The 14,464-nt window shown below is 36.3% G+C and overlaps 1 protein-coding gene across 3 annotated transcripts in view; it reads right to left on the bottom strand.

Annotated features, from left to right (window-relative positions):
• VPS13C (vacuolar protein sorting 13 homolog C) overlaps positions 1-14,464 on the bottom strand; it is a 93,957-nt gene that overhangs the window by 13,717 nt on the left and 65,776 nt on the right. For all 3 annotated transcript variants that reach the window (XM_065641993.1, XM_065641992.1, XM_065641994.1), the window contains 17 exons: positions 14,269-14,433; positions 13,759-13,887; positions 12,078-12,211; positions 11,574-11,700; positions 9,914-10,149; positions 9,433-9,583; positions 9,083-9,223; positions 7,938-8,019; positions 7,761-7,830; positions 6,893-7,004; positions 5,772-5,885; positions 4,192-4,328; positions 3,902-3,983; positions 3,347-3,460; positions 3,017-3,092; positions 2,220-2,383; positions 920-965 (listed from right to left, as the gene is read on the bottom strand). In XM_065641993.1, the coding sequence (XP_065498065.1) occupies positions 920-965; positions 2,220-2,383; positions 3,017-3,092; positions 3,347-3,460; positions 3,902-3,983; positions 4,192-4,328; positions 5,772-5,885; positions 6,893-7,004; positions 7,761-7,830; positions 7,938-8,019; positions 9,083-9,223; positions 9,433-9,583; positions 9,914-10,149; positions 11,574-11,700; positions 12,078-12,211; positions 13,759-13,887; positions 14,269-14,433 (2,080 nt within the window). The remainder of the gene's footprint in view (positions 1-919; positions 966-2,219; positions 2,384-3,016; positions 3,093-3,346; positions 3,461-3,901; positions 3,984-4,191; positions 4,329-5,771; positions 5,886-6,892; positions 7,005-7,760; positions 7,831-7,937; positions 8,020-9,082; positions 9,224-9,432; positions 9,584-9,913; positions 10,150-11,573; positions 11,701-12,077; positions 12,212-13,758; positions 13,888-14,268; positions 14,434-14,464) is intronic.

The raw sequence follows: 14,464 nt of genomic DNA, 5'->3' as shown, positions 1-14,464 counted from the left end.
AGAATTAAACCATTACTGCTCCAGGCTGCACTGGAACTGTTTTGTATTGGAAACAGCCCACAGCAACTGAGGACAACTTATAAAAAAATTCTGTGAAAAGTCACACATGGGTTCCTTGTCTGGTCAGACATGTTGCTGTTCAATTGGCACCTTACCAGCCTCCAAAGCCAGCATAACAGAGATGTTAACTAGATTCTCCTTCTCACACTTTCACTCTGGACTGAAGGCCAAAAATCTGAGTTTTTACAGGTTAACAGTAATAACAAAATCTGAAGACTCTAAGATGCACAAATATAACGAAAGTTAACTATTTGTATCTCTAGATGCCATGTTTCTGGTGATACATAACCATGGAAGAGCCAAGAAAGCATTTAGAAAGCATGTGTGTTCATCTGCTAATGAGATAAGGACTACAGCTCAAAATATCTGCCAATAACCTATAAAACACAACCTCCAACATTTAAATCACTCTTACATGTATTTCAATAAAAAGCATTTTATCTTGTATTTTTCCATCATCTATCATACTAATGAAGTGACAAGTCTTTACAAACATAAATACTGATCTCAGGCACAAAACCAAATTTGCTTATTAAGATTCCTGCAACCCTTGGAGTCCCAAAAAACTTCTTCAATTGGTGCTTTTTAATTTTTTATTTTTACTATCTTTATTCTGGCTTTAAACAATAAATTGGGTACTACAGCAGGCCTAACAAGATATGTCATAAAGACAATCATTCCTTAATTCATACAAAGGCTGAAAAGACACTAAGTCAGTAGCAGTTATAACTATGTTTAACTGTATCATCATATACAGTCACATATATGGTCACTTAGATTGATATTTCTGAAAATTACAAAATAAATTGTGAAGTATTAGGAAACCACTGAAGAAGTGCAGTGCAACCTCAGGGCTTACCTTCTACAGGTTTAGTGATTATGCCTGTCACTCCTCCAACAACACCCTAAAAAGAAAATGACAATTGAGTTCATACTTCGAAACAGGAATGCTGTAGTCCAACTGGATAACCAGCTGTCTCTCATGCTTCATTTCAAAACTTTATAATGAAGTTCAACATTGGAAGCATTGTTTGGCTGAGTGTTTTGTTTGGTTTGGTTGGTTTTTTATTTAAATTTTTAAGAAAATTGTAACTGAGGGAAAGAAAAGAGAGGGAAATTTAAATGGCTGAACATTTATGCTGGCAAGAAAGACTAACAAATCTTACGTAATCAGTCTAGTAATAATTAAGAGAGCTACTATTTGACTGCTAACAGGGAGCTGACAGAATTCCCAGTCATGAGTGAGTGATACCAAATATTCAAGATTAAATACCTCTCCGGAAGACTTTAAATGTCAAGTAGTTTAATGGCACCAGGGCAGAAGAATAAAATCCACTGAGGTAACCTCCAAATTTTCAGTAAACGGTACCAGAAACAACCCCACAGTGCTTATTACTCATAATTACTTAGAAATAAGTTGATCGTTTTTATTTTAAGTGGAAAGTGATTGAATTTTTTAGAAGATTTAATCTGCATCCAGGTAACACAGATCTCTAAGTAATCGTTTACATGGGGCTTGTCTCATACCTAACATTTTAACTAAAAATAGACATGGTCTTTCAGCAACTAGAAAAGGTTCCCAACTTTAAATTATTTTAAAAAAATATAGGGGTTGTGCAGCTTCTATTTCAGAAAAATCTCTCCAACCTAATGTAGTACTTACTTTCATACACATTCTACTTCCTTTATGTTCACATTCTTTTAAGTCAAAACCTGTCAGCTTTTACAAGACCTCAGCATATAGGAAGATATTTCCACTATGCAGCACATGCCCAGAGCTGGTAATTCACAGCTAACTGACTTAAATGACAGAATTGACTACAAGGCAAATAAAGGGAGCAGTTCCTTTAATTACATAACACAGCTGTTGAACCTAAGTAACTACTTGTTTATTTATATAACTCACAGTCTGAATTGGTGTTACTTCCTACGCTTTTCTTTTCTCAGATCCTACCTTAATTTCCTCAGGTTGGCCAAAAACATGACCTCAAACACTAAAGCTGATGCAGTATACCAAGTCTGCTATAAACTGACTGCCTCTTTGTCTCTTCTCTTTAGTTCGTGAACAGATAAAGACGACATTATCAAACTTTCTTCCACACAATTTTCAAGCCTGGATTAAGAGTTGGCACATCATACCCTCAGCTTCAAACTCCTACCCGTAATAAGCCTTTTCCTCCTTTGGCCAGGCTGCCACCGAAATCTTTTGGCTGCCGCCCCATTTCCTCTCTCCGTTTCTGCTGAAACTCTTTATCCATAGTAATAGCAGCCAAGCCTTTGCCAACAGAACCAGTGATTCGAGACACCACCCCTGCTGCACCACCTGATGGAACACGGCAGAAAGCAAAAGTTACTGTTCTTTCACGATGTAATGGCAGACAACACACAAGTAGCCACAAAGTTCATTGCGATTGTCCTTCATATTCAGTTTAGATATTGCCAGTTGACACAGAGTAACTACCACATGTTGTCCATGAGAAGACTCCAGAATCTGGCCTGAAATCCATAAATACAGCAAAACGTAACTCTTAAATTACTTCCATACGTGTTACAGAGCGTACCGGATGGAAGCATATTTTCTCTAATTACCGCAACACAAAGCCAAATAAAAATCTAAGGTAACTGTAACAGTAGCTGGTCCTAAGAACACTCAGGCTTCTCCAGATATTAGGACCACTAGAGGTACTTTCAAATTCAGTTATACATGCAATGTTTCTCAGTTCGCTTGCTCGGTCAACAAAACAGGCATTTGCATCGTCTCAAGTGAGTTAGGTATGACTGATTTGTATTACCAATATGGGCAGTAGTATCTGGCAAAATTAAATACTCATAAAAAAATTACCATACAGATATTTGTAAAATATAACTTTCCCTTGAAAATAAGAAGGAAAAAAAAATCTAAATGTAATCCCTGAGTTAAGCTAATTGATTAAAACAGTAACAATATGATACATACCAACTGTGTGTCCAAGAAGACTTTTAACACCAATTACAAAGCCTTCAGCAAATTCTTCAGGTCCCTGAACAGCACCCTAAAAAACGAAGCTTGCTTTGAATAGCAGAAAACTATACATGTATGCAACCATTTCAAGAAAAACTAGCAATTCCTTTATACTGATGAAAGTAAGGCCATTTGAATGTGTTAATTTCTTCTAAGCTAACATAAAGAATGACTACTTTCTTAATTGTTCAGGGTGTGGAGTACAATGACAATAAAACCACACCCATTACCAGTGTAGGCAATCAGCCACTACTCATACAGAGTGGAAGAACCAGGAAGTCATACCTGGAACGGCTCATAGAAAAAAGCTTCGACTCCCTCGGACAAGCCTCTGATTAAGCCAAATGGATTTCCAAGAACATCTAAGCCAAGTACGAGAACATACATCTGTTTCAGGAGCTAAATAATAGCAGCGGGGAAAAAAGCAAAAACAAGAGCAGTGTTACTAGCTGATGTTACACATAGTTCCATATTAGAACCCAAGGTGGGTAAATTTTTTAATTAGCTATTCAAGTAAGCTGTTAGAGTACTCAACTAAGTATTCCTACTAGAATGAAGACAAGCTTACGCAAAAGACGTAGTATATGTATGGATAAGTACTGGAGTACTTTGGTCAAGAAAAACATCAATAAAAAGAACAGAAGCAACCACTTTAAATTCCTAAACACATTTTCAGGACGCCTTTGTATTTACAGTTTTGTAATGTACCACCAGATTCCTACTTCAGTACGATGAAATAATAAATTAGTAGCTTTTAGAGGTATTCACCTTTCCTATTTTCTACATTCTGTAAGGTATTTGCTCAGAATTTTACACAAAGGCTTGACTAAATGAACTTACTTGTTCACTGTAGTGTCTGACAACTATCTTCATCAGCTGGTCTCTCTTGTAGAACCGATATTTAATTTCAAAGAAAGCAAGTCTGAAAGACAAGTAATCACGTTACAGACACTATTCCTCTTTCTCCTCTTTCTTCCTTCAGACAATCCTGAAGCCCTGCTCTCTTAAAAAGACGACCAAACTCCATCTTTCCTCCACTCCTCCCTTTCCCCAAAGACTGTACACATTTATTCTAGTCAAAGTATAGGAGCTTTATTCAAAATATGAAAAAGAAATCTTTATTAGCTTACTTGAAAATAAGATCATCCACATCTGTTAGAGTAGCTCCAATACTTTTCAACAGCAAATTCAGAGAATGGAGAGCTACCATTTCTTCCCCCTTATCTGATGCTTCTCCAGCAGAAGCCAGAGACAGACTCAAATGCAACTGTCAAGAAAGAATTAGTAAAACAAGAGAAATGAAGACAAATAAGACAGGCTGTGTGGTGCACGTGTAAACAAACCAGTGGTAAAACAGTAGGAAGTGTATTTTTACTCTGAGGAAATGTACAATTTCAACAAACACACTTGAACTTACAATGGTATTACTTTGATTACATATTTAATTATATTTCCATACAGAAAAGCATCAAATTGTCATAGAACTTTAACTTTTGTTATGCTTACTTCTGTAAACTTCTCTGTTAACAGTGAGAGAAATAACTTGTAGGTTAATTCCCAGTATATTTTAAAGTCCAATTTACTTAACTAGCTTGTGTATATTTTTGCAACTAGTCACTTTTCTGGGGAAATACGTGAACCTCTAACACTGTAAAATGGGATTGTTTAGTGTCAACAAGACACTTTTCTTAAAGAATATCCACACACTTTTCTTAAGGGTGCAAAACGCAACAGAAAATTATTTCCTTTTCCCTTGTTCACCACCATAATCAATATTGCTCCCTTCTACTCTCTATAGTAGTTAAACTGTATGATTTGACTTTTTCAAGGCTCCCCATTTTCTTATTATCCAGTGGCTTAGAATATTGGGACAGGTGACTGAAGTAAGGTGAAAAAAATCCAGAGAGAAAAATAAGCCTCTTCCTGTACTTAACAGGCAGAAGGTATAGACATTTCACATAAAGATACCAAAGAGACTTACAAGAGTTTCTTCAACAACTTTAATCAGACTAGCTAGAGGAAAATGTTAAAATACCACAATAGTGTCTCGTTCCTCTAGTGTTTTCCCTGGCTTCATATTCTTATAAGTTAATAAGCACAATCATGCAAGAAAACAAAACCCGAGAATCTCAGTGTATTTGGTGAAATAAGGAAAAAGTTGAAAAAAAGTGACAGAATTTAATCATCTGTATTGGGGTTTATGTCTGCCTTTCATACATTCAATCAAAAGAAAAAGAAAGTAGGTGTTGTGTTGGGGCTTTTTTCCTCTAAATTCTTGTTCGATCCGATAGCCTTAGGGAAGCATTTTGTAGATTCAGAATAACATATAAACTTTCTTCCCTTGCTCTAAAAAAAAAATCTAACTGGTTCAAGAGGGACATGAAGACGGGCCCATGAAAATGTACTTTATTGCGGTTTGTCATACGTTACTCGGACACCTTAAGGCCATCATTTTATCTCGCTTTCCTCATTACTATAACCCTTGACTCTTCACACTTAGCAATGGTTACGGGCCTGTTTGTACTCATGGCCACCTAATACTACGTTGGAAAACGTTCTTAAGTTCTAGAGAACATTAAAAAAATCCCCATTAGGAAGACAACATGAATACCTCAATTACTCAGAAGGCTGATCAGAGGATGGATTTACTGTAAGGAAGAGATGTTTGATATCAAGGAATTTATTAACCAAAATTATCTCTATTACATACCTTAATTGGAGAAATATGGAAATGCTCAAAGAAGCTGAGCATTGACAGGTCTGTTAAGGAATACTCCATTAGCTCAGTTTTAAGTGCATCTACATCTTTCTGAATTAATTCAGACTGGTTTAATTTTAAAAAAAAGAAAGAAAAAATAGAACAGAAGTTTATCTCTTCAACATAGGAAAGAGCATAATTACATATGTAATATATGTAATTGTATATAAATGTAAAAATAATCACAGCCAAATGTAACTAAACAGTTACTTAACTAGTTAAGCAGCCAACACCTCCAAAACTGCAAATAGATTAATTACTTTTGTATAACAGATCATAGCTGTACTAATACTTTTATTTAAGCCAGGACTAAAATTAACAACCCCCACCCCCCACCCCCCACTCCCCCACCCCCACCACACAACTACCAACAACAAAAAGAAATCACAAACACCCCACAACAATTTCTGAGTGACTTTTCCAATTTATGCTATTTCACTTGATATTCCCTTAAATTCCTCCAGGTATGACTTCTAAATTAATCTTAAAATACTAGTAAAATAACTAACTTCCTGAGCATTTTGCATTTTTGTATTGCCTTACAAAATTAGAATTTTTATACATCTCAAAATATAATTTCTTAAGAAAAAGAAATTTGTATGAACTCTCCTACACATGTTAGAACCAAATATGACCTTTCTGAATACTATCCACCTATGTAAGGCTTAACTTTGAGCCAGGAAAATATGTTCCTTCTGCTCTCTGAAGACAAAAGACACTATAGACTGACAATTAGAAGCCCACTCTATAAACCCTAACCTTATTTCATTTACCACCCTCAACACTTCGTAGCCACAGTTGAAACAACTGTGTCATCAATTAATGAAACATTAAAAGAGCAGAAAACAGATACACATACCCAAGTATTAGTTACTCAAACGCGCCAATTAGTAATGCTCACAGCCAACATTTAACAGAAATCCCCATGCTTCTCTGAAAATTATCTTACAGTCCTTTTATTCACTGTTGTCAAATGCAATATTCACTCATTAAGCCAAAATATTTAGACAAGTCACAACACTGGTACCATAAAGGCCCTGTTGTGGCAAAAATCAGTTTCTTTCATACATTACCCTTTGCCTTTCAGCTTCTGGGTCTGTAGATGGAGTAAAAAGTTCACTAAGTGCTCCTAAAAATTCTTGGTCAATTTTCAGTGCCATTTCCTGGATAAGAACCATGAAGTATCTAAAATGGGAAAAAACCCAAACAGTGTATACTTGTAGAAGTTTAATTTAAATATCACATGCCTACCATATATAAATGAAGTTTTGTTATGCAACGCTGCATATTAAAACTTACATTCTACAATATCAACTGTCTATTTAGAATTATATTATTCCTATCTTAATACTCCCAAAATTTACCTAAAAATATCAACCGTCACCAAATACTTCTTCTATTCACACATTATGATTCCATGTGCTTCACAGGCAGCATCACCTAAACAACATATTTCTTCCTCTTATCCAACTGCCTCTCTCCAAAAGTCATATTACTGAATACTTTACTGAAATACACCATCCTCAAATGTTATATTTTTAGTATGAAAACTCAAGACACTGATACGTTAACTAAAGAACATACATTTCACAACAGAACACACTGCACTGGGCTGCATTACAGACTGTATGAGCTGTCTGCTGTTACAGCACCAAATAAACCAGCACTGTACAGCAAACGGGCAGACAGAGAACTGATATTGTAGTGCAAGAGCAAAATAATTCTGATTACTGAAGAATTCGCACAACAGTCCCTTCACATGGTCAGTCTTTACTTTGTAATAGTAAGTTTCTTTGGAATGAGGTGTTTTCACTGGAGACATGTAATAACTCAATCCAAAGTCAAGAGTTGTTTGGGTAGGAGAACTTGAACTTTAAAACAAGGTTCTCTTCTACAATGCATTAAATCTCAAACTGTATTACAACACACTGTTAAACTCACTTGAATTGCAGTACTTTGCTGTATTCATTGAATCTAGTGATGATGCTGATGTCAATGAAGGGTTTTGGTTCTAAATAGAAAAAAAAAAAGTAACTATACATTAAAAAAAAAAATCCAGCGTCAAGTTACTACTTTCAAGGCTGAATAAATCTGCTATTACTAAAGGCTTTCTCTTACCTGAATCCAAAGCAATTGACTTGGGAGGAGCTACAGGGTGAAATACAACAGGAAAGATTGATCCTGGCAATTGATTATCAACCTAAAAAAATATTGCATAATTACTGGAATATTTTAACAACACAATAATCAAAGACTATTTCCATTTTAGAAGGTTAGAGAAACTTGTTTCTAGATTGTGTTCAAGAAGAATGTCATTTTTATTTTGGGGGAAGGAGAAGACAGGAATAGGATTAGGCTGAAATTATTTTGGAATGTTACCTATTTAGTTATAAAAGGTCAGCTGGTTAAAGTCTTGCACAAGGGATGATTACACAGGTTCGCACTCAAACGGATTCATTTAGAGGGTCTGTATTTGACGGTATACATTGACTGTAATACTGAAAACTACCTTCAGGCAAAAATTTTAAAAAATTCAAAATAAAAGTGGAAAGAAACAACTTTTCACCACCAGCTGGTCAGAAAGAGTATCAACAGCGTCCTCAATGAGGACCCTCCCCTGTGGAACTCTAAAGTGCAGCACATGCGGATGAAGATGACAATGATGATGATGACTTCTCACCATCACTTTCCTCTAGTACTAAATATTTCCCACCAGAAACCTGCTGAAGCCCTTTAAATTGCTTAGCAACACTTAGCACTGACTAGAGTATGCTAATCGGGTGCAAGTGTTACACATTAATTCACTGTTAAGCCTCCCTACAAATATATTATTGCATTTTATTTTTGAGTATTTAAACGTCCATTATCTACTTTCCATTAGGCAGTAGATCTCAGAACCTATAGACACAGTCTCTAGAATAAAAGGTTACATGACTATATGCAAACCAGGGTAAACAAATTTTGAAACAGGCTGAGGCTTTTGTTTGATTTAAAACATTAAAACACTTCTTTTTAGAAATAAACTTTCTGTCATAGCACCCTGCTTTACAGAAAGCTACAATTGTGGATTTTTTTTTCCTCACACTACTTGCAAAAACCTGGGATGGCAGTTCTGCAGAACTTTCCCACCAACGGAAAAGTGCCTCTGCTACTATGATGTGTGAACAGAGCACCACATATGTAAGAGTTTGAGATACTTCATATAAATGAATAAAAGCCTTTAATTGTCTGTTTAGTTGATAGAACACTATGAAAGACGGTACCTGCAGCCAATACAATCGAGCCCGTAAGCTTCTTTGGTGAGGCGACTGTTTAAATTCAACCTGAATTCCTGACAGAAAGTTGCGCCGGATGCTGCATCTGACCGGGAGGCGCATTTCCATTGGAACCTTACTAAAATTCACCTAAAAATATAAGAAAATATGTCTGGAAAATACCTCAATACTATCTCAGTATCACCTCAACACAAAGGCGAAACTATTCCAAAAAAGAGCTTGCTTTTTGTCTGTGTTTCTCTTACCACAGCATCTATCCTTACTTAGCAAAAATGAAATCTGTTTTAACTGTTGCACATGTTCTGCAACCATTTGAACACTGAAACCTCAAAACATACCTCAGTATTGTCGTCTAGTTTATGCCAAGCAGAAGCCTGGAAAGCACTCTTACAAAGATATTTTTGATAGGCTTGTTCCAACAGGTTTATTTGCCTTTGATTAAATGGTTTCCACTTTTGCCTCCGTTTCAGTTCCCAAACAACACCAGAACTGCAAGAAAAATAAGAAGGTTAACAAGATAAAACTACATAAACCTTTCTTAAGCATACAAATCATGTAAAAAGATATCCTAATTTTTCAGGCGTTCAAAACCCCCCTATTTGTTTTTTTAATAGAAGCTAAGAAAGGAGGCAGTTAAATCTTATTTATTCCATTTGCACAAGTAGAATAAAGGCAGTACTTAATTTTATTTTTAGGAGTTTCATTTATATGAATTTCATTTGAAAGATGTCCCTTTGAACTCAACTGTATTGCTAAAACTATGACATGCTGTCAAATTTTGATTATTCAAAGCAATATTAAGGCTTCCATGTGCAGTACCTGGTTATCCCTATATAAGAGATTTCTTTCTTATTTTCATTGTTGACAAGAGAAAGTCCAAGACTATGGATTGACAAGTTTATTTCTTGATCAGGTTGCTCCAGCTCCTCTGCTTGTCGTGCTTTAGAAATTAATGCAACATCATCTGTGAAAAGCAGCACTCGTTGGCGTCCATCCAGGAAAGACACCCAGTGTATCTGAGTATTTGCGTTGTAAGGGAATTGGCCACACTCATCCTGTATTGGGGAAAAAAAATGTATATAATAAATATATTACAGGACTAGATCCATGACGTTGCTGTATTTGTTTATAAGCAAGCAAGTTTACTGGGACACATACAAACCAGAACTCAATATTCTTGTTTTTTCAGTTTACGGCATCATACTGATTTGATGGCATCTTGTATCCCCAACACTGGAAACAACGTGAGGGTTGAGATTTTTTTTTTCATTTTGAAAATCAGGCATTGCAGCAATATTTGTGCATGAGAATAATGTTGGGAATTACTAGGAAACAAAGGTCTTCACAGCAAAAGAAGAGACCAGAATCATAGGAGATAGGGAACGAAGGCATTAAATCATAACAGTATGAAACAGTAAAACCACACAGTGATTAAGATCTCTGCTCCTCAAGCGCAGGTATTCGTTATTTGTTAATTTGAGAGGCAAAACTGAGATAGAGCCCTTTTCTCGAAAGGCCAAAATAATCACGAATGTAACCATAATTATACATTAAGAAAATCAGTTTGAAACTAAAACCAGTTTTAAATGTAAAAAATGTGACCAAAGAAAGTACTTATACAGTAAAACATAGTCTAATTGGTTAAATGTCAGAGTTCAGTCATAAGAAACTAAGTCCACTGCCAGTATAACTGAAACAGACTTGTTTTCCACTTTCGGCTACCAACATTTTCAGTTTCCTTCACTCTGTGCCTAGCCAACACAAAAACCAAGCCAGCTCTGAAGAATTCAGATTTCAGTAAAAGGTGCAAGAGGGCTGCTATTTTGAGACAGACACACAGGACTTTATTTAGCCTGCATTTCAGTTAAGTGAGAAAAATCTTCCTCCATCAATGCTGCTTCCTCTTTCTTTAGCAAAATACTTGCCCAATCTTCTCATAGACTCACCTCTGCTTCTAGTTACAGTTTCCCTCTTTCCCTCACTCATTGTCCGTCTTGATCATTGTTATTTTGCCCTCACTTCACACATTTTCCTACTTTAATATTGCACAAGTTACAAACACCAAAATAGCTCTTAGTGAGCAACTCAATTTTCTGCTCTGTGCAAGCATTTCCCATAGGAAGTGAGAGTCACAACAATCAGGGGTTTTCTCCATCTTTAGGGACGCACTTAAGCCAAGTGCTGTACTGCTAGAAAAATCAGTGAATTATTCATCCTCTGTACTGTTTAGATACACTCATATACTTTATCTTTCTTCTGTAATATCCAAGCAAACCATTGAGAAAACACAGGTGGTGTTTGTGTCCAATCCTCCAATGGTATTAATCTAAACACCTAAAATCTTGCTACTCAAAAGCAGGCTCAGAAGTCTCTTATAAGACAAGACAGATGCAGCTACTGAAGCAGCTCTCTCCCAGATAATTGTAGACTTCAAGTCCTATATTGGTTCAGCATTTACTTCTCCCCTTCTGAAATTTACCTTAAGTAGGTCATGTTCACCAAAATTTTGGGAGTAGCCCCAAGTCAATTTTCTTGTTTTAGTTGGATCTGTCCATGCAAACAGGCACACTTGCTTCGGTTTCAACTCCATTTCCTCTTGCAATCCACTGCAGGTTAAAAGAAAAGGAGTAAAATGATAGTGTTCACTGGTCCAGACCACGGATGGAAGTGGTGCAAGCAGATCGCAGTGCCACAGACTGCACCCCTCCAGCTCCTGGCGTGAGGTGCCATCTGTTCCCAGTCCAGCTGTTGCTATGCTCTAGGGGAGCTCTAATAACATCTATACCCTCACTTTATTCTTTCCACTTTCTCAAACTATGAAGACTGTTTAAAAACAGACATAAAACACTTGATTAAAAGAATATGATAAAGAACAAGGTGGTTTTTCTTTTTCAAGGTGCCGTAATGGTAAAAGAAAACTACTTCCTTCCGAAACTATACCCCCTGGTTCAACCACCAGTGCTGAATTTTTTCTTTCACTTACCTCTGTTTGTATCTGAGAGAGTCCCACGAAGTATGGTTAACAATCAGAGCTGGAGCAGCTCCCTCATGGTAATCCGAGAAGCTTATGACAGTAGAATGCTCAGAAACATTCACATCTACCAGTAAGCCCCCATTCTGGAGAGGAAGTCAGACAAATAGTTCAGTATTCCTTCTATGCCCAAATTCAAGTTAGAACAGACTAAATTGTCATTTTTAGATCAGTCTTTCACCGGCCTCTTACAAATGAAAAAAGGACATGTACTCTACATTACCTAGTAAACTCAAACACACTGGTCACTGGCCTAAGACAGACATCAGTAGCATCCACAAATTATTTGTTAACTTAATTGAAAAATTACATTCAAATTATAACATTTTTTAAAATTACTTTATTAGGCTGAGTTCAGTAAGAAGTACAGGCAAGCATTCCTTTCACTCTTTGCTACAAAACTTGAGGTTATATTTAAATCTGCAATTTCCTGCATACTCCTTAAAAAAACCTGCAAGGCTACCCTAGACAAATATACTCAAGTTTTTAAAGGTAAGACAACTACAGCAATAGCGTATTAACAAACTGATCACTGAGCAGAGAAGTTCTGTTGATTAGACTTCTAAACAAATCATCCTAAATCTTTGTGATGGCTTTCAAGAACCTGCTTTCTTCCAATGTATTTGCAAGATATTTCTCAGACACATACAGCACAATTTCTTTCATTTGCTTATACAATGGAGGTGCCTCATACTTCCCCTTGTGGACAGTCTCCTCAGGTAGCTTTCTTCAACACTTGCCTAGCAAGATAAACTGACGTTTTTTGCTGTGCTGTAAGGTCTGGAGGAGAGGTGGGAGGGGACACACCTACCTTTGAAGAAGATGATCTTACAGATTCTCCAGCCCACAAAGGGATGTGAGAAATTATGTTTAGCACTCTACACAGTAGTAGTAAAACCTCACTACATACAGTACTACAAAGGATTCTCTTGAAAAGCTGAGCCATCTACTATCTCAGAACACTGAAGAAAATAACCCAGTATTCTAATTAAGTGCATCAACAGAATACCAGATGATTGATAACATCTTATTCCAGAAAACATTTTTTCAAACTGCTTCAGCAAACTTGTAGAGCTAGATTATCCTCACAGTCACTTGTATTGAAGCTAATTATGATAAGCATTATCTCCAAAGACTTGTTTGAACATGCTACATTTATATGCACGTTCCTTAACGCTAGACTAGGGTGAGTTCTGAAATAAGATTCTACTAATTGAGTCATAAGTTATTTTAGCCACGAACTATGTGTCTCCAACATATATTAGCCTACCAAGAAAAGAAAAAATATATTCTATTTTAGGATAACTATTTAAAAACCCTGAAGGCATGTAAGAAATACCCTCTGCAAAAGAACAAATACTAAGAGGTATAGTATACCATTTTTTATTTAATAGCAATAGAGCTCTTCAGCTTCCTATAAGCTTGTCAAACATAAAATCAACTTGACCACTTCCAACAGCTGTGAAAACATCAACAACACTGCAAACTTGATTCATAAGCATTTTTTATGCAACAGAACTGAAGTGCAGTGCCCCAGCACCTTTAGGCACAAGGTTTCAATCTTCTTGATCTTGACGAGTCAATGGAGCTAAAAAAATAATATTAAGAACAGGCCACACAAAGTCAGTCTCACCAATTCTTCCAGCCTCAGCAGAGTACCATTATCCTGGTCTTGAAATAGGAATGGTTTGGAGGAGCTTTCATAGCCAACTACCCTTACACAAAGTTTACCAGATGAGCTTTCAGGCCAAAATGGAAGACACTGTAAAACAAGAAACATGCATGACTTTAACAGTTGGTAATATGTTCAATATAGTAAGCCAGCAGTAAAAGAAAGTCTTGTGTGACTATTTCAAACGCCTTAGTTCTTAACCCAATATCTACTGATGAACATCTTATCTACATTTAGTAAATTATCTAAACTGAAGGACTTGATTAATTTACCAACATATGCCACCTCTGCTGTTCAAGTTGCCCCGAGATGTGATGTATTCACATCACACCCTCAGAAGTGACAGAGCTTTTGTGAGAGAACTGCTTATTCCTGAAGTGAAACCTAGAGACCAGTTGTTTGTCTACAGTAACATCCAAAGGAAAAAACACACAAACAAAAAGAAACAAACAAGCCCCCACAAAATATTACCTCTGAAGTTGAGATATAATTCCATTTGTTAGTTGGATAAGAACCATCAGGACCAATTTCTCCAACCTCTAGTTCCAGAGAAGATTTGTTTGCTATTGTGTAGAATGGAGTGAAGGTAACTATCCTGGTAAGGTTAAAACTGCTCATTTTGATGCTGACTCCAACCTGTTGAACAAGGATGATTTCAGCAAACTAT

Source organism: Caloenas nicobarica, chromosome 10 (assembly GCF_036013445.1).
Source record: "Caloenas nicobarica isolate bCalNic1 chromosome 10, bCalNic1.hap1, whole genome shotgun sequence".
Classification (NCBI taxonomy): domain Eukaryota; kingdom Metazoa; phylum Chordata; class Aves; order Columbiformes; family Columbidae; genus Caloenas; species Caloenas nicobarica.
Note: the sequence above shows the minus strand (reverse complement) of the source record. Positions and strands in the feature narration are given on the sequence as shown.